A 26,464-nucleotide genomic window follows, 5' to 3' on the forward strand; every position below is an offset into this window, starting at 1 on the left:
ATTTAAGTATGAAAAATCCTAGTGTGATACCACAGTTTAAACCCTCAATTTGATGAAAATTTTCAAGTGAGCTTGTAATATATGGCCGTCATTTAACTAAGGATAATACAGGGTGCTTGAAAATAATGCAACAACTTTCAGAGCGCATAGCTATCAAACCGCTGATGACAGCGGTTTCATATTTTGCATAGTGGTAGTTCATTTTATTGGTTAAAAGCCTACAAAAGCATTTTTGATAATATTTTGTAGATCTTTTTTAAACCGTACTGGAACTCAAACGTGACAATTTTATGTGGCTATATTTTGCAGGAAATGCGGAAATAGCTATCGTTAGGGCTCCTCAAAATCCTGAATGTAATTAAACTTTTCGTTTTTCGAAATATAACTTGATACAGGGATACTAGTAGCATTTTAAAATGCTTTGGTGGAGGTCTAAAAAAATTGCTTCATCGTTAGTCATCGTTCTTAAAGTGAAGAAGCAAATTGAAAAAAAACTGCGTCACATCTGCAAACAAATAGATCGCAAATAACCATAAAATAAATATTGTTAAAGGACCTCTATAAAGCCTTAAAAATCCTGAAAAGGAAGAGGACATCGTCGATCCACATAAAGAAGTTATGCTCGATCGACAAAGGAGTAAATTCGCTTGCACGTTTATGGTTAGTTCCAGAAAGTCAACTCTTCTGATAAGAAAAATTTTCAATTGAGCAACTGATGTGCAAAAAAAAATGTGTCTATCTGAAGAGAAGATTATACGATAATTTAGACGTTCAAATGGCCACCGGAAATCAAGGACCACCTATTTGAAAGTCTGAACTTCCTTGAAGACAAATTATCGCTTTCCACTTTGGTTCTTAGGTTGTACCGTCAAAACGAATGCCAATGTGTTTCTGGAAATTGTCCTGGAAGGAGTGTTGGAGTGGTAGACAAACAAAAATGTTAATAAGAAGTAATGGAAGTTTGATCAAGACTCGACAACGTCGCAGAAATCACGCTCTGAAGAAGATTTGGATAAAAAAAAGTTTCACACTCCGTTTTGGGTGCACAATGACCTTCACGATTCTTGGATGCAAAATCGTTTGACTTCTCCAAAAGAGACATTTTGTTGGTCAAGGTTAGGACTAAAAAGTAGCAAAGTGTCGATAAGCTGAAGGCAGCCCTGCCTCGTGAATAGAAAGACATTCAGAAGGCTGACATTCGTGCAAACTGCCATAGCACTTCCAAGACCATAATTAAGTCAAAATAAGATCGTATTGAACAAAACCGATAATATTCTAAGATTTTGATGTATTTCATACCATTTTTTCTTTATTTCAAAAAAGTTGAACAAAAAATAAGGATAATATAGCGCTTTAGTTTGTTGCATTCTTTTTCAACCACCTTGTATTAACGATTTTTGTTTTAAAATAGGAGGTTATGTTCTGATGTTCTTTTCGTCACTTTAAGACAGAGGTGTGCAAGAACCGTTGAAACCAAATAAACGTCAAAATAAGTTTGTTCTGGTAGCATTTTGACCATCGACATACATGTTTCATTTGACGTTAATTCGGTTTCAACGATTCTTGCGCACCTCTGCTTTAAGATATTGCCTATTTACACGTACAAAATATTACTTGTTTAAAGATATTAGTTGATTATCCTATACTTAAGAATTTTCTAATATCATACATTTGCGATATTAACATACCTTCCCTAATGCCAAAAACTTAAACTATATTATTATTATTAGAAATAGAAACAAAACCGTCAGAGATTGCGGCTTGGAGTTGTCGAAGTATCCCCCATAAGGATCATTACGATGATTTTCAAATCTCTCTTAAAACTCTGGAAGATTGTCTAGGTCTAGGCTTACTTTTCGTCCATATACAACAGTAACCTTGAACTACTCTTTATTATGATTAAGGACTAAACGGGACTGCTATTTATACAAGTCATTTTGGAGCCCAAACAGTCGACAGGTGGAGACTGGTCAGTGCGATTAATAGATTTACAATTCACGGTCTATAATACTGTTACTCGCTACCCTTACTAGTTCATTTCCTACTAACAAATAATTAAATAGCTATAGAGAGAGCATACTTATCAAATGATTGGTACCGTAGGCCAAAGAAAGATACATCAGACACATTTTCTAATTGCAGACAATCCTTAACCGGTTTTTAAGTATGGTCCAGTTATGATTCGAAGTTCGTTTTTTGTCATTAAATCAATTATATTACCTATACACTATTAGGCAGTATTTTAGAAATATAAAAGAAATTGATAACACGGGAAGGTTTTCAGGCTTCGCACACACTCTCTCTTATGCCCTAGACACACTTACGACTTAAGCCGAGAGACGGCTTAGTGGAAAATGATAGAAATGAGGTTTAACCATTATTTCGGATATAATTACGCTAAGTCGTCTGTCGGCTAGCCGTCAAGTCTGTCAATGCCCTTAGAACACATCTTTTATCCACATTGCTTTAATGAATTACATCTAGTGATAATATATTTCAACGAGTCCCAGTCAAAACTCCGGGAGCCAAAACCCAGAAAGTCAAAATCCTGAAAGCCAAAATTCCTAATGCCAAAATCACGAAAGTCAAAATCCCGAATTCTTAAAAGTGTCCACGATTGCATTCGCGCTTGCTGGGGGCAAATTGAAATTTTCTGTGTCTTGGAAAATTATTCTAGTTATTATCCTCTATATAATTTCATCCCTTTCACGATGTTAATCATTCGGAATTTTGGCTTTCAGGATTTTGGCTGCGTCCGATTTTAATAGCTAGTCTTAAGTCACACATTTCCTGAAAGAATTTGGTCAGATATGGAAAAAATATGAAGTGTTGGAAGCCAGAATGTGCGTGAAGTCTGAAAGCCTTCGTCATACAGTAAAAACAAAAGAAAATTATGAAGTAAAAGTAAATTTTGCGAAATGCTTTAAAATTCAGAGTAAACTGTGAAATGTTCGAACTGGTTAAACAAATACGTTAAATTTGAATTCAAAAGTCTGACAGTTACGGGAAAACGATTATTTACGAATGTTCCGAATGTATCCGAACGGACCAAAAATTATCATTTGACATGTGAATATGGTATTTGCAGGGTCACCAGCAGTCCAATGCTTGCATTGTTCTCTTCATGGCGCTCTACTTCTGCAGCATGGCAGCTTTTGCATGGTGGGCTTGCCTAGCTCTAGCCTGGTTTCTGGCTGCTGGGCTCAAGTGGGGTCATGAAGCCATCGAGAGCAGGGCTCATCTCTTCCACGCTGTCTCATGGGCTATTCCTTTCATCCAGACAGTGAGCGTCTTGGCGCTGGGAAAAGTCGAAGGTACGTGTCTTTTGATGCATTTTGTGGTTCTCAGAGAAGAACCTCTCTGACAGTTTGTTGATTGACAAACACCAAAAGCCAATGACTGATGAGTTACTTTTCTCCGATTCAACATGATCTATTTGCTTGTTTCCCGACTCTGAGGATTCTCAAGAGATTCACCGAGAATTTCAGAAGTCAATCTCTATAATTAGACATTTTCTCTGCGCGACTGAAGGAAGGCAGTGAAGCATCAAAGGAGAATTCCTTCTCATTTGGTACATTTATAGCCACAACTCGTCTTACTGAATAAACAAAGTGTTGCAGTTGAGCGTTAAGTGTCAACGACAAAATTTAACTACTTTGCAATTTATAGCATCAACAGCTCATTTTAACAATCAAAGAAGAATCTCCGTCAATTTAATTTTATACGTTTATCATTGTTCCATTGGAGAAATATTTCTTCTACTTTTTGTCCTCGGTGACTGTAAGGTTTCCCTATTGCGTTCAATTTGCCAGACAGATTGAGAGATTTCACCCATGACCACCCACTGGGTGAAGAAATTGGATTATTGTGTTCTTGAAGAAGCCAAACATTTTTCACATTAATTACCAAGTGCGACAGGTTACGACCACAGTTTATTGTAATTTGTAAGCTGAAATAGCCAACGGTCTCGTATTATTTTTCAAAGTATACACAACTTTCTGTCAACGTGACACAATCAATGACATTAAAAATTGACAGAAAAATCCGTTGAACTTGTATTTCAATTTAAATTTGAATTCAAAATTATTTAATATAGGCTAATCTCCTTTGATTGTAAAATAATCTGCGAACTAGTTCAGGTTATTAAGTTTTGAGACGTTTATAGACTCTAAATTAGACTTGGAAGATTAAGAATATTCGCAGAGTTTCTTTATCAGGAAGAGTTTTGGGTGTGTTCATTTTGAAGAATTCTTAAAGATGACCTCTTAATGCTTTTCCATAATTCCATCCTCCATCACGTGTTCTCCGTTAGGTGATTTTTTTTCTAGAAATTCCAAATGTGGGCTGAAAATTAGTGGGAGATTGAGAAATGGCAGAAAAAGTCTTCAATAAATTTCACACTATTCTAATTAGAGAGGCATAGCAGGAAAAATATTAATGAATAGTCAGATGAAGAAAAAAATGAATAGAAGTCCCGTCAAAATATTGTGATTTATTCCGCAAGAGAGACCAAGAATGGGAAATGAAGATGGAAATTTTAATGTGAAAAATTAAGTCTTATTTTCGCCCAAGCGAATCAACATATTCTTAGCTGTATTCTTCATTCAAATCACAGCTTTTGTTATTCTGAATGTCTGTATATATTTTCTATGATCATGCTTATAATATATTCATTTAAGGGTTTTGTAAATCATTAAATCCGAGAATGATCGATCACTGAAATCGCATATCGATTTTGAGTAAAAGATCTTGATTAGGGTAAAGTGATATAAGTTGGAATTCGTGTTGCAAGTTGGACGATTCGCCGGTACAATTTGGACACTGCTTTTTTCTTGATAAATACAGTACAAAATTTGTTTTTAAGCACAATGAACCAAATTATAAAACTAAAGCATTAAACATATACAAATAAAAATGAAATACTAAATTTATCAAGAAAAAAAGCCCTGTCCAAATTGTACCATTGCATTGTCCAACTTGTACCACTTTACTCTATATATTTTTTTGCTTTTTAATCAAATCAAATATATTGTCAATTTCCTAAAAATTTGAACATTGAAGGATGTTTATTAAGGCTATTCAAGGTAAAAAAAATGAGGTCTCAGTTTCTTTTATCTCAGAATAGGACGAATTTCAAAATGTTTTAATTTTTTACATTTTCCTAAGATTTTCCTACTCTTTAATACTCAAGTTCTCATTTAAGGGAACAGTCTGAATAAGGAAGCCAAAAATTAAGTGCTTTCGTGATATTTTTGAACGTTGATGGTAACCGCCAAGCTTCATACAATGTTTGGTACAAGTTTATAGATATTTAAGGTAATTTAAATTTTTTTCGAAAAAAATATTCCAATATGACGGACTTGTGAGTTGTTCATTGAAGTGCTTCATCGCGATATTGTTCAATTGGCGGGAAATCTGCAGCTCGTAATTCTTATTCAATTTACATACATGTAAAATCGAGTGAAATCGGTAAAAAGCATTTAATTCGAACTTTATTTAGTGTTTTTTTTTTAATGAATATTTTCGGATAAAATAATTAACTTCAAGGTGCAGTAAAATATAATTTTTATAAACTGAATTTAGATCAAACTAAAGGAGAATTTAATTATAGGGGAAGGCTTCAGGCTTCGCACACACTCTGGCTTCAAACACTTCATATTTTTCCGATATTTCTTTAATGAATCTGAATCTGTGGAAATTCAATTTTAATAGCTTGTTTTAAGTCACAAACTTCCTGAAAAAATAGCTCAGATTTATTTCAAGTGTGATTCATTTCAATCGATTGTTTTTTGCTCTATCTCTCGCCAATTCTATAAAATAGTCGAGTCGAGAAGCTTCGTGATGGAGGGATTAGTCAATTCCAAAGGATTATTCAATAGGGGAATTTTGTAACGATATGACAATGTCACATGATAAATTTTCGTAGTAAATTATGTAGCAGAACAACATTAAAGTCCAATTAACGTTGAATAGCCATTGCAAGGAGCTCTGTGAAGCTCTTAGTAACCAGTAAGTATACGATTTTCAATTAACTTTTCCGAATTTACCACATAAAAAATTCTTAAATTTGTCATATGACATTATCATACTGTTACAGAATTCCCATGCAGGAGTACCGATTTAGTCTGAGAATTAGCCCTAAATACACATTGAGGTTTCTTCCTTATGCCCTAGACACATTTACGACATAAACGGAGAAACGGTTTAATGTAATTAAAATCAAAATAATAATTTGACTAAATTCTCATCAGTTTCCGACTAATTAAGCCGTTACTCAACTAAAGCCGAGAGATGCAATAGTCAGAAACTGATGGAAATGTACTCTCATCATTATTTTAATTATAATTACGTTAACCCATTCCTTACCATGGTATTACACATCATACATGAATTGAGTGATTCTAAATGATTTATTTCTGGGCAATTGTTATCCGAATTGCTATCGGGAATGAATTTTTAGTAACTTTAGTCCTTTAATTACTTGAGAAGAATAGTCCGACAGAGATGAAAATACATTTTGTTGTTCTTTTCTCGCTTCACGGAAAGTCATGCAATTTTTTTTTGCTCAAAATGGAGGACGGAAAATACGACATCCCGTCGAATTTATTAAATTGGCCTTCAACAGGGGTCCATCAATCCTAATAAGAAGTGAAGCTATTTTTCACTTTTCCTTGTAAAAATTTTGCAGGTATTGCACCGCAACTTAAACAAATTTGCTCGTAGTTCTTGTATAATTTTGGCGAACATTATGAAATATGTATTTTTAGATAGGTTTTAGTGCACGATTTCGAAATATATCAGAGTAATAAGTCAATTCTCTTTAGGAAAAAACTTGCCAGTAGTCTTAAGTACCTCTATGCAAAAAAGTATAGAAAAATGAAATGTCGAGAGGCCCATGGCCTTCGTCTCCTTTCTAGATTTGAATTCTGATTGCCAATTTGGGTTCTTGGATAGTTACTTTATCTAAATCAATAGAGTTTCTAATAAATTAATGTAAAGAATTTAAGTTATGTGACCGTTAAGACATGTGTTTGGCAGCAGCTCCCCGCGCCCCCATAATAGATTAAAAAAAAATCTTTTCAAGAAAATCATCTATTAATCTGTAGGAAACTATGATTCCAAAATATGATAATCACTCTTAGAAAAATTTAGTTTTAAGAACCTCATATACAGTTATGGAAACTATAAAATATAGTAAGCATACACCCATCCATATACATATTTAGGTAGGGTAACTAAATTAAATAGTTGACCAATATTAGTTGGAATATCGATTTCATTTAATTAACACAAACAAATATAATTGTATGAAACCATTATGAAATAATTGCTGCAACTTATCCACGTAAATACTGCCTTATGTTCTCACTACTAATAAAATTATTATGAGAAATTTTTTTAAGATTATGAGAACCATTTTAAACAGATTTAATAATAATTACTCGATCAACTAATTTTCATTAGTAATGATGTCTAAACTTTTCTAAGAGTGTTCTATCTGAAGTATTTCCAGTACATTGACTGAATGGGTTAAGACGTCTCACGGCTTAAGTCGCAAGTGTGTCTAGGGCATAAAATGTATTCGTAGATATAAAATAGTATCGAATTATTTATAATAATGATTCTATTTTCACCCTTATACTTATTTCAGTTGTTTCTAAAGCGGTCTTTAGACTAGAAGTTTAGCCCAGTTACCGAAGGTCTCAAAATCCTAAATAGTGAGCAATTTCATTGTTTGTTTTTTTTTTGGAAACTTAATAGCTAATTTATCTTTAATAATTCAATCCTAAGTTAAAAGTTTCTAAAAATATTGTCCTTGATAAGAAATTAGAGCAGTTAATAACCCATATGGCTTATATCTATAAGCCTTAGGACCCAAATAGACTGAGGCTGATCCTCGAGAATATTTAGCATACAAAATCTGGCAGTAAAGGATCCGGTAATTAAATTTATGCAAAGGAGTTCTAATCGATGATCCTAAGGTCGGCTTCAGACCTAAGGTTTAGCCCAGTTTCCAATGGTCTCGAAATTCAATATAGCAACCAATTTTATTGGTTTTTCGAAATTCAATGGATCACTAGCCCATGTTGACCAATCTTAAGTGATAATTTTCCAAAAAATCTTGATTAAGAAGAAATTAGAGGAGTGAAGCCATATAGCTAAGCCTTAGGTCCGAAGGCCGTATAAGCCCACAATATATAACAGTTTGGGATAGATCTCATTGGTGAATTTTACAGGCTAAATATTCTCAAGGATCAGCTTGAGTCTATTTAGGTCTTTAGACCTGTAGCCAGAAGCGTTAGTTACCACTCAATTTATTTTATATGGAAAGAATCAGAGCATCTATAAACTAAAACAGACTCATCTTCGGCTGTAAAGCTAATATTTAATGCTTTGAATATTTCACGGATTTTTCAAGCAATATTTTCATCAAATTATGGAGTTGATATAATGTAGGATTGTCGTTGGCGATGTTAGTCTTCTTTACTTTTTTTTAATGTGGGTGAGTTTCCTTACCAATAAACAATATATCGTACATGAGAACATCATAAATTTTAACTAATTCAGTGAAATGCTGTCACCACTGGTGAATTTATTTCAATTTTCACAATTTCCACCCACTTGGGAGGGATAAAAGAACCTCACCAGAGAATGATTTTGAGTTATTAATGGGCTTTAGTGGCAGCTAAAAGAGTCAATTGGAGATCCGAAGAAGCACCGTTGAAAGAATGTCATGAAAGCAAAATTTTCTACTGCAAGAATCGCATTTCACCACATTTTTCAACTATTATAAAATTCTGTTTTTTGTGTGAATTTTCTCTATTACTCTTGTAGCATGTCTCTCACAGTGTTGGCAATAAATATTCAATTTAGTGTGACAAACTCCCAACGACTCCTCGAGATACATTGTGCAAGAGGTGAGATAAGAAGGAAGCGTCTTGTGTTGGAAGATGGCAAAAGGAGATAGAAATCACTCTAACATTAATTACCATTTTTTTTCTCCAATTGACAATTCATGTTTCTTAACTCGCCAAACAACCCATTCCACTGCACAAGAACTGCAAAATGTCTCTTAACTTGCAAACAGCTAAGGAGTAAATTGATTGTGGGCAAAAGTTAATTCGATTTGTGGATGGCTCTAAATTGAATTCGATGAATCATTTGCAAGACGACTCTTACACTATATTGAATAATGGTGAAATAATTCGTCATGCAATTCAATCTTCCGCACATATTTTACATATCACCGAGCAATAAATACATTAGTTTATCCATTTTCTCGTTAACATAGAAATTGGTAAATTACAAATACTTTCTATTGGAAGAACGTTGGAAAATGAAACAGTTGCATTTTGAGCGATCGGTTTTTAATTAAACCAAATAACAGATGTGATTTACGAAGTCGAGATTGAAACGAGATTTATTTGAAAAAAAAGCAAAATTTCGTTGATTCATCCACGGTTATTAAATTACCGGTTATTAATTATTATAGTTATTAAATTGCTCAATCCCCTATGATTTAAATATTCATAAGATTCATTTATTAACTCCCCTCTATTCAGCAAATTCTGGATAAAGAATACTTCGAATTTTGCAATACCGCCCAATATCTATTGTGAAAGCTTTGACTGAAATAACTTTAGGCCACGCCTTAATCAAGAGTTATTTTCAGTTAGATTTTCTATTTTCATTTAGAGTGCTTTTGACGGTTTAATACCAATTAGGGTCAATATATTAAAAAAATCTGTCTTTTTTAAAATAGATCTTGCCATTTATAATACATCTTTCGAAAAATAAATTTTATAAAATAATACGTTACGCCTTAGGTTGAAGCCACGCCTATTTATATAGATTGTCTTCACCCAAAATTCTAATTATACGCTATCCTGTAAAATTGGTAGAACTGCAATAAGATAAAACTGATTCAAAAATTATTGTTTTCCAAGTTCTTTTCTCTTTCGATATAGAAAAAAAATTATTTGGGGGCGTGGCATATCTTTTCTACACAAAACAAGATTTTTGCAATATTAAATTCGCTGTTATGAATTGCTTGGGTCATATTGCAGTTATACCCTTATTCAACACTAATTTAAGAAAGAAACTTTATTTACCTCTGCAGAAAAATATCTGAAAAGGAGTAACATAAAATTATATTTATCCAGAAAATCTCTAGTATGGTACATACTTCCTCTATGCATAACATAAAATTATAGAATTTAGAGTGACGGTATTGTAACTTGTATTGAATATTTTATTATAAGTCGTTAATTTGACAGGCTACATTACTTAAGCATTAAGACTGTGACCTCAACGTTAATGAAGCGACTTCATATAATAAATAGGTAGTTATTCTACATTATATCTATAAAATATTTTTTACAACCTTATTTGAAAGTTAACGGGCAGAGACACATTATTCATGTTTTCAAGAATAAGGAATAGAACAGATATTCGCAATGACATCAGTTTTTCTTTAAAAAAAAACCCTCTACGAGTAGAGGTCAGTTTTTGAAAAAAAAATTTATGTTTGTGTTACGTTACCATACAGAGAAATAAATATTTTGTAAAAATGTTCCTAAATGTTTGTAAATTCCTATGGGGGACTTACAAAATGCTCGTAAATCGTATAATCCACAAACAAGTTCGTAAAAGTGTGTAATTTTTTCACAAACATTGTTAGTAACATGATCATTTAACGAGAATTTTTTGGACTTTTACGAACATTTATTCGTAAATATTCGTAAACACACAAAAACTGTTCGTAAATTTTTGTCATTTGTTCGTAAATTTTTGTTTGCCTGATAAACATTTCACGAACATTTATGAACAAATGACAAAATTTTACAAACATTTTTTGTGTGTTTACCAACATTTACGAATAAATGTTTGCAAAAGTACAAAAAAAATGCTCAAGAGTGATCATGTTACGAACAATGTTTGTGTAAAAAGTACAAACTTTTACGAACTTGTTTGTGGGTTATACGATTTACGAGCATTACGTAAGTCCCGCATAGGAATTCACAAACATTTAGGAACATTTTTACAATTTTTTTTTGTGTAGTTATAAGGGTCATTCAATGAGAGAATTTTTTAAGTTACAGTTCTGTAAAGGGGTGGCAAAGCATCCCACGCTTTGCGAAGTGCTCGAACTCGTGATTTAGATGATATACTTCAAAAGTACTTTCGCATCATTTACCGTTTACCGGTCATCAATCGATTTGAAAGAACCGATTTATAAATAACTCAAAATATCCCACCATATAATTTTAAGAGTAATAAGATTGATTTTCGGACAAAAACTACCTTGAGGTTCATAACCAATTCATAACCGGTTCACAACCGATTTTAGCAGATTTATAAATCAGTCAAAACATTGCCCAAAATTACTCAGGAGTAATATAATAGAATTTCGGGTAAATATTAGTTATTGGTTGTGAACCGGTTCATTACCGATTTATATCAGGTTGAAATAGATTCAGGTTTGACAGGAATTCCAAAACCTTTCCAATGAGCCGAAACAAATCTGAAAAGTAGAAAATGAACCGAAATTTGATCTAATGTAATTAAAAAGCTCGGAGTAAGTCAAAACGAGTTGAAGTGCACAAGGCAATTGGTTGAGATCAGTGGCAAAAACAATCAGAGCCAGTGTCCCCATAGCTCAGTTGGTAGAGCATTCGCCCAATATTTTCCTGTCTCTATTGGGGTGAAATTGGTGAAGTTGGGAATCACTGGTTTTGATTGTCGTCTCTCTGTGCAGAAAAAACATATACTCTTATGGGCTTACGTATGAAACGAGCAGAGGTCTTTTCAAAAACACTCACAATGAACTAAATAAAGGTTATTGGGTAGTGAAGGGACCCTTTCAAGTCCATTTATATTTTATAGATCGACTGTAATCCTTTCGTCCTTATCTGACAATAGACTTCTATAAAACCTTTTCGAAATTTTTAAATTTAAAGGTTCAAAAATTTTAGTATTTTTCGAAACCTAAGAGATCATTTTTTTCAAAAAATTTAAGGCATTTGAGGTCTTGTCCCTTAAAGGGACGTAGTGCCACCTCAGTAAAACTATAATTAGTTTAGTGAAAGTATTTAGAAAAAAATTAATAAATACTTAAAAAATATCAAATGTACTTTAAATATTTATTAGATACATTTTACATTTTTTGCGAAAATCGTGTTGTTTTCTGAAAACTACATTTTTCCTGAGTGTACTAGTACATCTTCATCAGCCACCTCCATCGCATTTATGCTTCACTTTCAAGTGCTTTTTCGAGTGACTATGTCTCTTAAGGTGTTCAATAATGGCGCAATTCATTGAAGTTGAAAGTAATTATGTAAATATAAATCTCATATCTCGATGTATAAAATATTGAGTGGGGAGAGATGCTGAAAATATTAATATATATTTTATCATAGAAATTTTCTGTCTCGATGGATATAATATGATGAAGAAAAATGGAAAACCGGCTTGTACCTTTTGGAGAGTCTTGAGACATTTTGCAAGTATAAGCGTATGGTGCAAAAAGTATTGACAATTTTCTGGGTTTCAACTGGCAAAGACATTTCAATCGGATTGTCTCCGAATGCTGGGAATTTGCTGGTTGCAATCCTCCTTGGGTATTGTGTCTTCTACCACATTTCGTCAGCAACTGAAACTTCCAACTTCTCCTGCTGGTAATTTGTTTTTTTTTTTAAATCTTTTTCTTTTTACTTTGTGCATCAACCTCAACATCTTCTCTATCTCTGCCAATATTTGAATGGTGTTTTTGCTCCTTTCTCTTAGCCGCTTGAAAATTCTTTAATGTAAATTTATCGAAGGTCTCTCTTACATTGTGTGGCAACGCGGCAAAAAGAGTCTCAATTGAAAATGACACACATTCCCATATAATTTTTTATTATGTGGTTATAGAATGAAAGAAAACGCAAGAATATGGCAACAAATATAATCACATAATTATGTGAAATTCGTCTCTCTATCTATCTTGCAATAAAAGTCACTTTAAACATCTTCAAACACGGTTGACTCACTTTTATAATCAGATGGTCTATAAAAATGTGCTTGTATTCTGAATAGAGAGATTAAGAGATTTGATTATGTGATGGAATAGAAACCCTCTTTATCGTTTTTTGCGTGTTCACCTACAAAGTTAAAAGAAAAAAAATGACGGGCAGATAGCATTTACAATTACCGCAATAAGAACTAATTATAACGTGGCATTGTTTAATTTGAGGTGAACTTTTTCCTAACCATCGTAGTAAAGCTGTCCAAATGGTGATTTTTTTCTGTTTCTTTTCGTAATGCCTCATGAAGTGTCTTAGAGATTCTCTGGAGAAGAATTTTAAATCACTTGGTAAAATGGAGAGCAATAAATCAAAGTGACAACACCTTGAAGGAATTTTCGTGGTTTTTTTTTTCTTGCCCATCCCACCTTAGTCTGGTGGAGCTTAGGAACTTTGGCGCAATTCTCTGTGTCTATCTGAATGGGTATTAAAACAAGAAGTGATTTAATCTTCTCGACTGACTCGCAATCTAGTGCATTAGTCTTTGGAAGATACTAAAACAGGGGTGTTCAATGTCAGAGGAAATTTATGAAACATTTCCCAAACATTCAGAACTATTTGAATTAATATTGCCATTCCAAAGTCTATATGTTCGAAGATCTATTGAGATCCCAAATGTTGGGGAAAGTAGTCTGCCCTTGAATGCTTCAATTTTTCTCTCATTTTCCAAAGCAAAAATTCTATTTTATTATTTGAAGTTAAAAGAAACTAGTTTATATAACATTTATAATTTATTGAATGAAATGTAAGAGAGAAATTGAAATATTTAAAAGCTGGCGGTCAAGAAGCCAAAATCTTGAATGGTTTGAAATTCCGAATTTCCAAAATTCCAAATAAGTCATAATCCCGAATAGTCAAAATCCCAAATGGGTTAAAATCCCAAAAAACTAAAATCCCGAATGGGCCAAAATCCCGATTGGGTCAAAATCTCGAAAGAGGTCCAATCCCTAATTGGTCATAATCCCGGAAAGTCAAAATCCAGAACGCCAAAATTCCGAGAGCCAAAATCCTGGGGTGGAATGTTAACTTCTCGACATAATCGAATCGATAGTATCGATAAATCTATATTTGTTAGATTAAGTGAATGTCGCATTGTTGGGCCATTCATTGTGATATTCTTAAAAGAATGCGACTGATGATAAATATCTATATTAGCTACAGGAAGTGCAGCTATCGTTTAAATTTTTCAGAATCGACAGTCGATATAGTATCGAAAATAAGTTATCATGTCACCCCTGAATTCTTAAAAGTATTCTACTCCCACATTCACATCCGCGCCCTTTCGGATAATTTCGTCCCTTTCAGGATATTAACCGTTCGATATTTGGCTTTCGGGGATTTGACCTATTCGGGATTTTGGGTTTCGGGATTTTAGTTCTATCGGCATTTGGCTTTCGACATTTCAAACCATTCGGGATTTTGTCTCTTCGTTATTTAGGCTTTTCGGGTTTTTTTTTGTCGTTCGGAATATTCGGACCACCCCAGTCCTCAAATTCAGTAGAGTCTTCTAAATTCGAAATTTTGACATTTCTCACCTCCCAAATTCGAACGATTTTTTTCAAAACTAACGAAATTTCTCACAAGTCTTAGTGGTAACATACTTCCTTTTCATTTTATACGGTCATAATGTATGTAAACATTCAGGAAGAAGCACATAAATATGATTTTCATTCATCCAGAATACCAATTTTTTAACATAACCCTACAATTGACATTTTGAATTTAAACGTCGTCGTTCGAATTTGAGAGGTTCAGATTTAAGAGAAGAAGAAGAAATTCTTGCTAGGTTCAACTACCTTTAGGAATAACCGAAAAAATCGTTTTGATTGTAGACCCCCCCGCCCTACAACCAAAATTTAATTTTTATTCACTATACCATATTTTTGTTAGTTTATTATAAATCCATTGCTGTCAGAGCACAATTTATCTATTTTTTTTTTAGAAGATAGCTAAAGATTAAGATATTAAAAAAATTAAAGGTTCCTTTACAAAAGCCGTGAAATGTACATATGGTAATAATGAAAATTTTGTTTTCAAAATATTTATTTCTTCCATGAAATTTATCTGCTTTGTGTTTCGAGATACTCACTGACAAAAAGAAATGTTTCGTAAAGATCCTTTATCACGGCACGATATATTCGTTGATTTGACACCTGTCAAAATCACATTGCCAGAAAAGATCATATTCTTGATCATAGTTTAAAATTTTTATTGATGGAAGTTTTTCAATCGAGTTTCATTCTTATTTTCAAATTCTATTATTTCCGCTGCAATTTGGAAACTTTTCCCCAACAAACACTGAAAGATTCCAAAATGGAATTTTCCATTATTTCTAGTGAGCACAATTTACGAATGAGACACACGTCAAGTGGCTCAATTGCCATTACACAATTCCATTTAAGTGTCTTCATGTACGTCTTCAGCATCATTTGTCTGATGGAGGAGAAAATCGTCTCCAATTTGGATTGGATATTCCTCTTTTGATACCAACTTCTATATCATCAAATCTCGTAGGTGATTTTCACATGAAATCCAAAATGTAGCTCTCTGGAATAATTAAGTGAATTAATGATCTCTTTAAAAAATGTTAGTTGTCTCTCAAAGATTTGCCTCAGATATTTTATGCTGATTGACTTCTTTGTCCATGACTGTCTTCGAAAAATGATAAACAAGCAACACAATTTCTTGAATTTTTAAGCTCGATAATTAATTAATTTCACCTACTGGTGTTAACGGTTGAAAAATTCTAATGCTTATGTAGTGATTTATCATGATTTCACTCCCCACACCCACCGGAATTGTTTACATTTCTTGGTAGATTATACCTGAGACACCAAAAAAAACTTAAGAAAAATTGTCAACATGAGGTTTTGTTTGCGGCATTCAAAAGAAATGCCTGAAGAATTGTAAAGAAAAATCTAAAAAAAAATACTATAAACATCTCGGAGACTTCTTTTTTACTAAAACGCCCAAGACAGGATTATATTTGCTTTCTCAGGTACATTACTAGCTTTAGAGCACATTCATAAATCTGCACAGACATCATCACCCTCATGTAAACTGTCCCATTTTCAAAAGATGTTACAAAAAAGTTGACTGAAAATAAATTAACCCCGAGTGACTTTTATCACTCCAAAAGCGAACCAAAAGAGAACATTTTCCGTGTGTTTTCTTTTTCAGTGCACACACAAAACCGAAAGTTCATTGTTTTCATCAGAGTTTCTCCTCAATTAGCAATTTCAGTTGAATTCAAAGTCATTAAGGGCATCCTCTTATCAATTTCTGAGATAATTTCCATTGAGAAAATGGCACGTCAAAAAAAATCCGTATTTATGCTAATTCAAATGTGGCGCGTTTCTAATCAATTGATTTTTGAACATTAAATTCAACTGCGAAGAAACCCATAAAATTCACCTAAAAGTCACTTCCAATCACATTTTATGATAGCTATAGAAGGCAAAACCAGTGTTCAAAGAAAGACGACTTTTGTGGAGCAAAATCAATCAACTAACTTAGAGGTAGTTTTGCTGTTATGCTTTCACTGTTTCTATATACATTTATTTACCAAATAACTGCGGGAATTTCGTGTAGCGCCGAGACATTCATTTTGAGTAGTATCGAATTTGTGTAGATTTTGTCATGAATATTTTAGTTTTAAATTAAGAATTAATATTCGTTTATAATTTCTTATTTATTGTATAGAGAGTGTAATTAAATGTTCTAGGTTACCTTTTGGACAAGTGCATCGTTTAAATTGATTAATTGTTGACAATCAATGATACTTATAGGGGAAATGCTCATAATTTTGGACAGCTTTTAAATTTGGACACTTTGAGGGTAAAATTGGACACTAAAAATAAATTGATTAAAATTACAGATTTATAATCCGATATTTGATGAATAATGAATCATATCTAAATATTTGTTCTTTTTGGAAGATTTTAACACTAAATACGTTAAATTTTGAATATAATTTGAGTTGAAATTGCTTTGTTAAAAATTCAGTGTGAGCAATTGCTTACAAGAAATATGACAGAACTTTGTGTCTACTTCAGTCTTATTTAGCTGTGGTGAACTACTAACAATCTTTCCTCGCTGTTTTTCAGTGACATTATTAAATATTCAAGGTAAATATTCAAGGTTAAAAATCTTTAGATACAGTACCCAAGGAGATGAAATTTCTGATTCAGATACCAGAAAAGAACTGACTAAAGCTCTGAATGTTAAAATATAGGCAAAAATATCAAAATATTTTGTAAAATCCGATAAATGGCAGCGGCAGCCACTTGGTCCCTCTGTAACACTTTTGGTTAGGGTTCTACGAAGTGTTAATGAACGATATAGCAAATTTCTGGGCTTCTTGTCACATTCTACGGTTCCCTTTCATAAACAGGAAGAGAACTTGGTAAGATAGGTTTTTGAAATGGAAAACAATGGGCATCCTTTTTGATGCAAATTATCTGTCCAAATATACAACCAAGTTGTCCAAAATAAGAGTCAAATTCACCTCTACATATCAATTTATTTTTAAACGTATTAAAACTAATTTTAGTAAAAAAAAAGACGATAAATAGCTCGCCAAGTTTCTAAACAACCCTTCTGAAAATAGATTAACAAAAAAAAATTAATTGGTATTGAAAATATCGCACTTCAAACTTGGAACATAGATGCTTATAAGCAGACTGTTCAATAATTTGAGCCTTTACCCTATTGATAGTTTTGTTCGATTTTTGCCATAACGCTTGCAGATAGGCGTCCTCATTGTTTTTGGTCCTTCAGTCCTTAGCGTAAAAATTGTCATTGTCAACGAGAACCAAATTCTAACCGATTTCAATTAAGCTGAAAACATGTATTTTCAGCTGAATTCCTCTAACCTTAAAACGACACTCGCAGGGCGTTGCTAATTTACACGTAATTGGTTAGCACATTTTGTTCGAGAACTACTAACCGGTCAGCATATTTTTGCTGATCGATTCTGCAAAAATGTGCAGAAAGCGCAGTTTTGTCAGCCACCTGTACTTGCTGAACAGTGTCGAAATTGTCATTTTGAAGATGTTTAAATCAAATTTTAATGGGTAATTTTAAAACGGACAGTTTTCCAACGTTTCAAACGTTTTCTGCAGTGCACGTTCGCAGTTAGTTCCCTCAAGCAAACGTTGTGCATCTTTTTTATTAATTCTAGTTAAAACAGAAAAGCAAACCCTTATGCAAATGCTGTTTCTCTAGTTCGAGACACGTTATTTTCAATAAAAAACTAGGTTGTTTACTTTTTAGCAAAATCACTTATATAATCATCATAAATTCTCGTATTTCTCAATGCAAATAGGGTGAGATAACGCATATGAAGGTTAGTAATTAAAATTACTCCACGCATCTATACATAATACAATTGAAGTTCACAATATTTTTTTTCATTTTCATGCCTTTACAGGGGCGTGGCTTATTTTTTTATTCGATGTAAATGTATTCAGGACAGTCAATGGGCGTGGTTCGCTAACAGTACTTTATAGTACTCATTTACGATGTGGTAAATATTGTCAGTTCATTGTTTCAACTTCACTTGCCCATTACTCCTGAGGGTGTGACTTATTTTCCTTATTTTCAAGTTCCAGTATAGTAAATGCATTATGAATACTTTACTACATGCTACTACTTATTACGACTTGCTGTTATCTACTGCGATTTCCTGCATTCCTTAGCAAACAAATTGCAAAATTTAACAAAGTGAAAGGTTTGAAATAATAAGATGAAATATAAAATTTTCTTGTTTAAAGTAGAGAATTTGGTAACAAAATATATAGGTAATTTTGAAAATGCGTTTTTACTACCATTAGGGTAAAGTGATATAATTTGGAATTAGTGTTACAAGTTGGGCAATTCGCTGGTATAAGTTGGACATGGCTTTTTTCTTGATAAGTACAGTACAAAATTTGTTTTTAAGGACAAGGAACCAAATTATAAAACTAAAGCATTAAAAATATACAAATAAAAATGAAGTACTAAATTTATTAAGACAAAAAGCCCTGTCCAAATTGTACCATTTTGTCCAACTTGTACCACTTTACCTTACTATTTTTATTAAAATAACTGTCCTGCGTTGCTTATAAATCTAGCAATATTTAAATTAGTTTTTTTTTTAAATATTATCCAAAGATAATTCAACCATCAATGTCATCAATACTCCTCCTTTTCAGAGTATTTTTCATTATGTTATACACTGTCTCTGTCACTTATTTCACATGAGTGCGGATTTCAAGTTATTTAAATGTTTTCTTTAGGATTTTGTTATACATTATTGCACTGACTGGTAAAATGTCTAAAAGAACAAAATGCTTTTCCTTATAGAACATGTATTAAATTCTCAATAAATCCAGGATGTAAATGTCGGCAAGACGAAAACCTGCTTTCATGACTAAAATTCTTAAGTTTTCTCCACTTATATTCTTGGGTAAGATGATCTTGGTGGTACCGCCTTCCTATCGCTCAAACTCCCTCCGCGTGAAAAGTCCATCTAAGAAAACTAATAGCTGTGCTTTTAGCGCAAATTCGTGCCCCTATCGCTGCTCTTCCCTAAGTGGTCAGCTAGATTCTTTTTATCGATACTATTGGCACATTCAATTATTTATTGACAACAAAATACCTTTTATGGCGCTAAGCGTCCAAATGCGATAGAAGACCGCTGTCTATAGCGTGCCTCTATGGCAAAATTATGGTTGCTCACTAACGGCCTGTTTGGAGCGGAATTGTGGGTGGATTTAGCAATTTCTGCACACAATGACCATACGAAAGAAATTTAGAAGAAATGATAATTGCCCACTTTTATCTCCACTCCTAAATGGATGGTCAGTCAGGGAGATGCTAAAGGTGGGGACGTTCCACAGATGAGATGCTACGAGGTGAAGATCTTTGGCTTATTGTTCGGCCCGATGATGTGGTATTGAGAAAAAAAAGAGCAAATGACCTCGTGTCAGAGATAAGTGTTCTTCCCATTTGTGTTGAATTATTGCAGAGCATTTATTGCACTCGCGTCAGATCAATTCAATCCCATCTCTCAGAAATTCTGTTCTATGGTTGAAAAATCTGTGGTGATACAGCATCTTGAGGGTTTCATGTACACAACATTGCCATCATGTAGAATGGCTGTAATCATCAATTTTCCCTGGTAAATGCGTAGTGGGCACGAGGGGTGAGCAAAACCAGAGACAATCTTCACAAGTTCTAGTTAGAACTTCCTTCGCACTCAAAATTGTACAATATCTCAGACTTGTGGATGGTTGTTGCAATGTGACGTGTAAATATGACCATTATCTCGTCTTCCTTCAAATCTCATTCTCTTAGCAGAAAAGCACAAAATTGTCGATAAGCAGAAGCACTGGAGGGACGGCAGATTACAACCAATTTATTTTTGTAGCCTATGCGCTAAAACACGTTTAAATTCTCCTTCTGCTTTTTGATGCGACGCTCAAGCTAAAATTACTTAATTGCACATGACATCACAGTATGGTATTTCTTTTGAGCCATCTCGCACCCAAGAGATGCTTTTAAAAAGACATTTTTGCATATATCCTCCCGCCGTGACTATGCTCTCTTCTATGTTATGCCTTTGATGGCGCGAAAAACAAGAATATTCCATTAATGTCCGACTCACGAACTGCCATACGACAATGCTTCTTGATGGTGCCACCAAAAAGTTTAGCAAAACTCCAGAGTCTAAAGGGGCGACAAGGCATCTAATTTTGATTTACACTGAGAGAAAAAGTCGTTATGTTGAAGAATGGAAGATTATCTATATCGCAAAAACTAGTCCTCAAGACGTCAATATTTAGTAAGTCTGACGTACTGGTTTAGTCACATCTTATGCATTTGAATTTCAAAAGACTATTAGTAGGTAAGGGGAACTGGCAAACATGGTGTAATTGTAAACACTGCGATTATTTTTAAATTTAGATATTAGATTTTAGAGGTCAAGACCTAGAAGAAAGCACGTTACCTTCAGACAACTTAAGTTTCGAACAACTAATTTTTTTTCAATGTTTTTAAATTTAAATAAATTTTTCAAATTTCCAAAATAGAACCATGGGTCAAATCCATTAAGAATATAGCAAAAATTGTGTTGCCCGAAACTTGAGTCGTCCGGTTTGCGGAATCTTTGTTTTTTTCCATTTTGTTTTTTACACTTTTGTTTTTACCAGTTTGTCTTTGGAATCTTTGTCTTCGGTAATTTTTGTTTTTTTGGAAACTTTGTCTTTGGAAATCTTGTCTTTCATATATTTTAAACAAGTATATTTAATTAAATAATGAAATTACAACAGTGTTTTGGGAAGGTTTTAGTTTCGTCCTTTGGGGCCAAGGGAAATTGTCTGTGTTTTGGGAAGTTTTTGTTTTCGTTCCTTGGAGCAAAGGGAAATTTTCTGTGTTTTGGGAAGTTTTTGGTTTCGTCCTTTGGGGCACAGGGAAATTTTCTGTATGACAGACAAAATTTCCGATACTTGTACAAAATGTATGAAAGACAAGATTTCCAAAGACAAAGTGTCTCAAAAACAAAAATTACCGAAGACAAGGATTCCAAACACAAACCGGGAAAAACAAAAGTGTAAAAAACAAAATGGAAAAAACAAAGATTCCCGATCCCGAGTCGTTCGATGGTAGCGCGCTTTCCTATGTATAAATTCATAATAGGGTAGAGTCAGTACTTTTCGCCACCCTTAAGCGTTTATGGCCTCCTTAGGTGTAAAATTTTTGTCAGACTAAAATGAATTATTGTATAACGATACTTTGAATCAACATCTATCTAAATATCTAGGATACTCTTCGAGAATTTTAGTGAATCTCATTGAAAAATTTGCATTTTCACCAATTGTTCTTGTTTCAGTATTTTTCGTCACTTATTTTACAATGAATTTTAAATAATTAACAGACGTGATAACCCATTAAAATAGTAGAATAGAGCATATTATGAGTGTAGAAGTACCATTTATTATTAAATTCTTTAAATTAGTTGTTTTATCTTAGGTGGCCAAAAAGTGCTTACATGGCGAAAAGGGCTGACTCAACCCTACCACAAGGATCCTTGTCAATTGAAGAAATAGTCGACCTACTCGACACAAGTCAAGTAATGTAGACATAAAACTCAGTGTTTAGAACTACCGCGTGTCTAATACCGCCCTATTAGCCCTTAATCGGAAAGAAGGAATACCACGTCAAATTGCTTAAGCAAGAACCTCCTTGACATAGGGGAGACCGGGGATGTTTAATATACATTTTTGTGTTTAGATATTCAGATATTATTCTAAAAGGGACAGATAATCCTAACCGGCTTATGTAGGTGAGATTCTTAACGTGAGCTAACTCGGAGTGCATGCAAATTCGATTTAGAGCTGAAGTTGGGAGACGCCATTCAGTTATCTTGAATCAAATTCGTGAAATTATACAAATTTTGTATTTCAACCAAAATATCAAGGATTTGGATGAACTGACAGAAAAGTGTTATATGGGTGAAATGTAGACCAGAATGTTCTCTATAATTTTCCCATAGAACATGATCTCATCGATTACTCAGAAGTCAAGATAAGCGAGGTTTTTTGTTTCTTAACTCGTTTTTTCATCCAGAGTGCCCCAAGTAGTCATTTGTTGAACTTCAACTATATCAAAGAATTGTTGTATTTTGTGGGACTTTCCATTTAAAACCCTATTTTAAGTGTCTTGGTGGAGTAGAGGCAGTCAAATTGGCATCTGAGTGATTTCAAAGCGTTATTATTGGAAAAATCAATTTTTTCACACTTAAACGGCAAAATCGGAGTGATAGCGTGGTCTGAGTGGAAAATGATGTATGGACGAAATGTAGAGACAAATGTGCTCTACAATTATGTCGAAGTAATCATCAAAATCGGTTAAGCGACAGTCGAGATAATTGAGGTTATGTGATATTGAAATTGGTTTTTCGACTGTGGCGCCCCTGGTGTTGGTCCCACGAAGTTCAAATATTCTAGAAAGTTGTAGCATTTGGTGAGATCTTTCGTTTGAGCCCTCATTCATCAAAATCGGTCACATAGAACCGGAGATATGATTTTTTGAATTTCGTGAACCTTGACCCCTCATATCTCCGGTTCTATTGAAACCACAGCGCACATACGCACCATTTTGGAAACGTCCTAGACTGGACTACAACATACTAAAATTTCATTAACTTGCACAATGCCGTTTTTGAGAAAAGTGACTTTGAATTTCGATGAATTTTGACGCTATCACAGCGCCACCTGTGGTGACTTTTTGAACTTCCATCTGAAAGTGCTCATCGAGACGAAACCAAAAAGGTAAAATTGAGGCCGCTATGTTAATTAGAACCGGAGATAGAGGCCGGTCAATGTTCGAACTTTGACCCCTTATAGCTCGGGTCAGGGGTTATGGATCGACTTAAGGTTTTTTTTGTTTGATAGGTATAATCAACGGCTACAACATACTAAAATTTCAGCCCGATCGCATAAGGAATTTTTGAGTTATTTAACTTTTAAGATTTAAAAATTTTCTTTTTAATAATAGCGCCCCTAGCGGTGGTTTTATGAACTTGCGATGTTAGAAGAGGAAGTGGCATTTCACGAGAGCTTTCCAAAAAGCCCTCATTTTTTAAATTCTGACAATTAGAACCGGAGTTATGGCCATTTTAAGAAAATTTTTTTGGACCCTTATAGCTCGGGTCAGGGGGGTCGGGGGACCTTAAGTTTGGTATTGATGGAAAGCTCTAAGGCCCAGCTATAACATACTAAAATTTGAGCCCGCTCGATGCCATAGGGCCGGAGCTATTGAGAAAACAAAAAAAGGGGGGTCTTCAAAATGGCGGAAGGAGGGGTGGGGGGTGGGGGGTCAATGCACCATGTTGCAATTTTCATACGATATTTAACCTTTGCCGAAAACCGCAAGTCGATATCTTTTTTAGTTTAGGAGCTATTAAGCTCCAAAGAGCGGCCGGACGGCCGGCCGGCCGGGAACGTAACTTAGCCCCCCATATATTCGTGATCAGGAAGTGGCGAAACACATTTTGGCCAAGTTTGAGCGCGATCGGAGGACATGAAATTTTGTTAGGATTATAGTAGGTGAGATTGTTAAGAATCTCACCTAATACTAATACACAGTGTTAGAATTTTATATGGCTCATTGGGCTCATATTAGACTGATGGTATTGACTTTAATAAAATTCCTCGATAGAGCTCGGAAAATATGCTTTCTTGAGAAAGGAAAATTGTTTTGTGTGTCACTTTATCGCTACCATCCCTAATATGGGGTAGTATGGTACAAGAAAGAGGTTGTTCGGAACGTTGTTTTTTCTGGCATGATTTGGTCTGTCTGATACCAGGCAAAATCTTTTGGAAAAATCTTGATTAATTACTGTAGACATGTAATACAAAGAAAACAACTAAAACATAAAAAAACTACTATTTTGATTAATTTTTAAAGATTTTTTATAGAATATAAATAATAAAACTGAGGATATTCATTTTTTTAGTTGGGATTGATCTTAATGCTGCCTAGTCTAGTTCCATTTATTTTATAATCATGGAAAAATATACTCTGTCCCAAACTACCCCTGTCCCAAGCATCCAAAGTCATCCTTACTGAAATTAGGAAGAATAGCGATATTATGCTTTCTTGACCCCTCACACTCGTTAGTCAATCTTCTCTAAAAAATCTTTTCAAAGTAGAGTCAGTAGTCTGAGGGAATGTTGGTATTAATGTTATACTAAATTTATTTTGGGCGTAAATTAATCAAAAATGTGCCAAAACTTTTCTTAAAGAGAGAATTTAAATAATTTAAGTAATCGCTAATGAACGTATCAAAACGGGAAAACTTAAATAAAATATAAAAGAAAAAGAAATATTTCTACATGTAGTCTGGCATCACGATATTCAAAGATCAGTCTTTTGATTTATGGCGTCATAATTTATAGTCACCGTAACGTCTCTGTTTCAGCACTAAATTTACATCTATTTTAATTGCTGTAAGTGTAGTAGTTACTCTGTTTACGTTACATCAAGGACGTTCTAACGACGTTTTTATGACCAATTGTTGCGCTTCTATGGTCATACAGTGTCAATTGGCTGTATGAGTTACCTCTGATAGAATTTTGCAATTTGTAAAGAATTTTTGCAATTATATGGAAAATGAAGTGCAAATCGCTAAATTCGATAATACAAGGACCAAAGACTTCTTTTAATAAAATTTTAGAATTTATCACTCTCTCTCTTTTCATTTATATTTAACAAGTTCAATGCAATTATTGTGAAGTTTGTTTCAGGCTCAATGAAATTTAACACTTTGTTATTAAATACTTATCTCAAAATACTAATTAACCTTTAAAAGCTTAAAGATATGTTTGAAAATTAAGCGGTTTGATGGAATATTTCTATCAGTGCATAATAGTGGTGTTGAAAATTTACTGCGAAAGGAAATAATCTTTAAGATAGTGAAAAGGAGATATCTATTAAGTGGATAACAATAAACTTTTTTAATGGCAAAGAGACTGAAGCAATTGGCTCATTAAAAAAACATCGAACTCACCACTAGTCTTTGCAGTCTTTCGCATCTCATATAAGAAATACCAGAGATGGTCACCAGCAAAATGTTAATTGCCACGGAAATGGTTTCACTCCTCGATGGCAATAATTGGAGTAATTGGTGAAAAACGACACAGTGGTTGTGATTTAATTTTAGCAAAGTATCTAAGCAATAGGATAGCGATAATTGCTTCATTATTTCTTGTAATGTGCAATTTTACCATTTTATGGCGTTAATTGTGTATATTCAATCCTTCTGTATGATTAATTACACGACCAAAGGTCTTTTCCATTTCTCTATGTCTGTCGGCTACAAAGGATCTTTCAGTCGGCAATTGCAATTGCGATTCTCGAAGTAAAATCGATTCTCTTTGCAAGATTTATTTTGTTCACTAAATGCTGTGAAGATGGAGTTGGAAAAGGTTGGATGGCAACACAACAGTGTCTGCGAAAAAGCCTTCCTTGGAATTCTTATTATTTTGTCTTATAATACATCGTAATCGTATAAGACAATTCACCTTAGAAAAGCAATATATACTAATCGCTTCCCAAATAGATAACAATTTTAGATAAAATTTAAGTTAGCAACCTTTTGTAAATTTCTTTTAAATTTTTAAAATGCTAGTGGTAGGAGAGACGAGGACAAAATTATCCAGCAAATGATATTTTATTTAAATGTTTGAATCAAACTGATAATTATTTCAATGAATACGAAGGGGGCTATTTACTCTAAATGAATAGTGGTTTGCTTAGTATTCTTTCTAAGATTGACTCACTCTGTTTAATTATACCCTTAGCTAATTCTACCCTGGTTCCCTTGCCGGTTACTCCTATAGTCTTTGGCCAGACTT

The 26,464-nt window shown here is 33.6% G+C and overlaps 1 protein-coding gene across 4 annotated transcripts in view; it reads left to right on the forward strand.

Moving 5' to 3' along the window:
- The window catches only part of LOC129803217 (frizzled), a 97,723-nt gene that overhangs the window by 23,012 nt on the left and 48,247 nt on the right, over positions 1-26,464 (forward strand). For all 4 annotated transcript variants that reach the window (XR_008751846.1, XM_055849661.1, XM_055849662.1 and 1 more), the window contains exon 3: positions 3,089-3,314. Coding sequence is in view for 3 of the 4 variants with exons in the window: in XM_055849661.1 (XP_055705636.1) it covers positions 3,089-3,314 (226 nt within the window). In the remaining variant the exon portion in view is untranslated. The remainder of the gene's footprint in view (positions 1-3,088; positions 3,315-26,464) is intronic.

Source organism: Phlebotomus papatasi, chromosome 2 (genome assembly GCF_024763615.1).
Source record: "Phlebotomus papatasi isolate M1 chromosome 2, Ppap_2.1, whole genome shotgun sequence".
Classification (NCBI taxonomy): Eukaryota; Metazoa; Arthropoda; class Insecta; order Diptera; family Psychodidae; genus Phlebotomus; species Phlebotomus papatasi.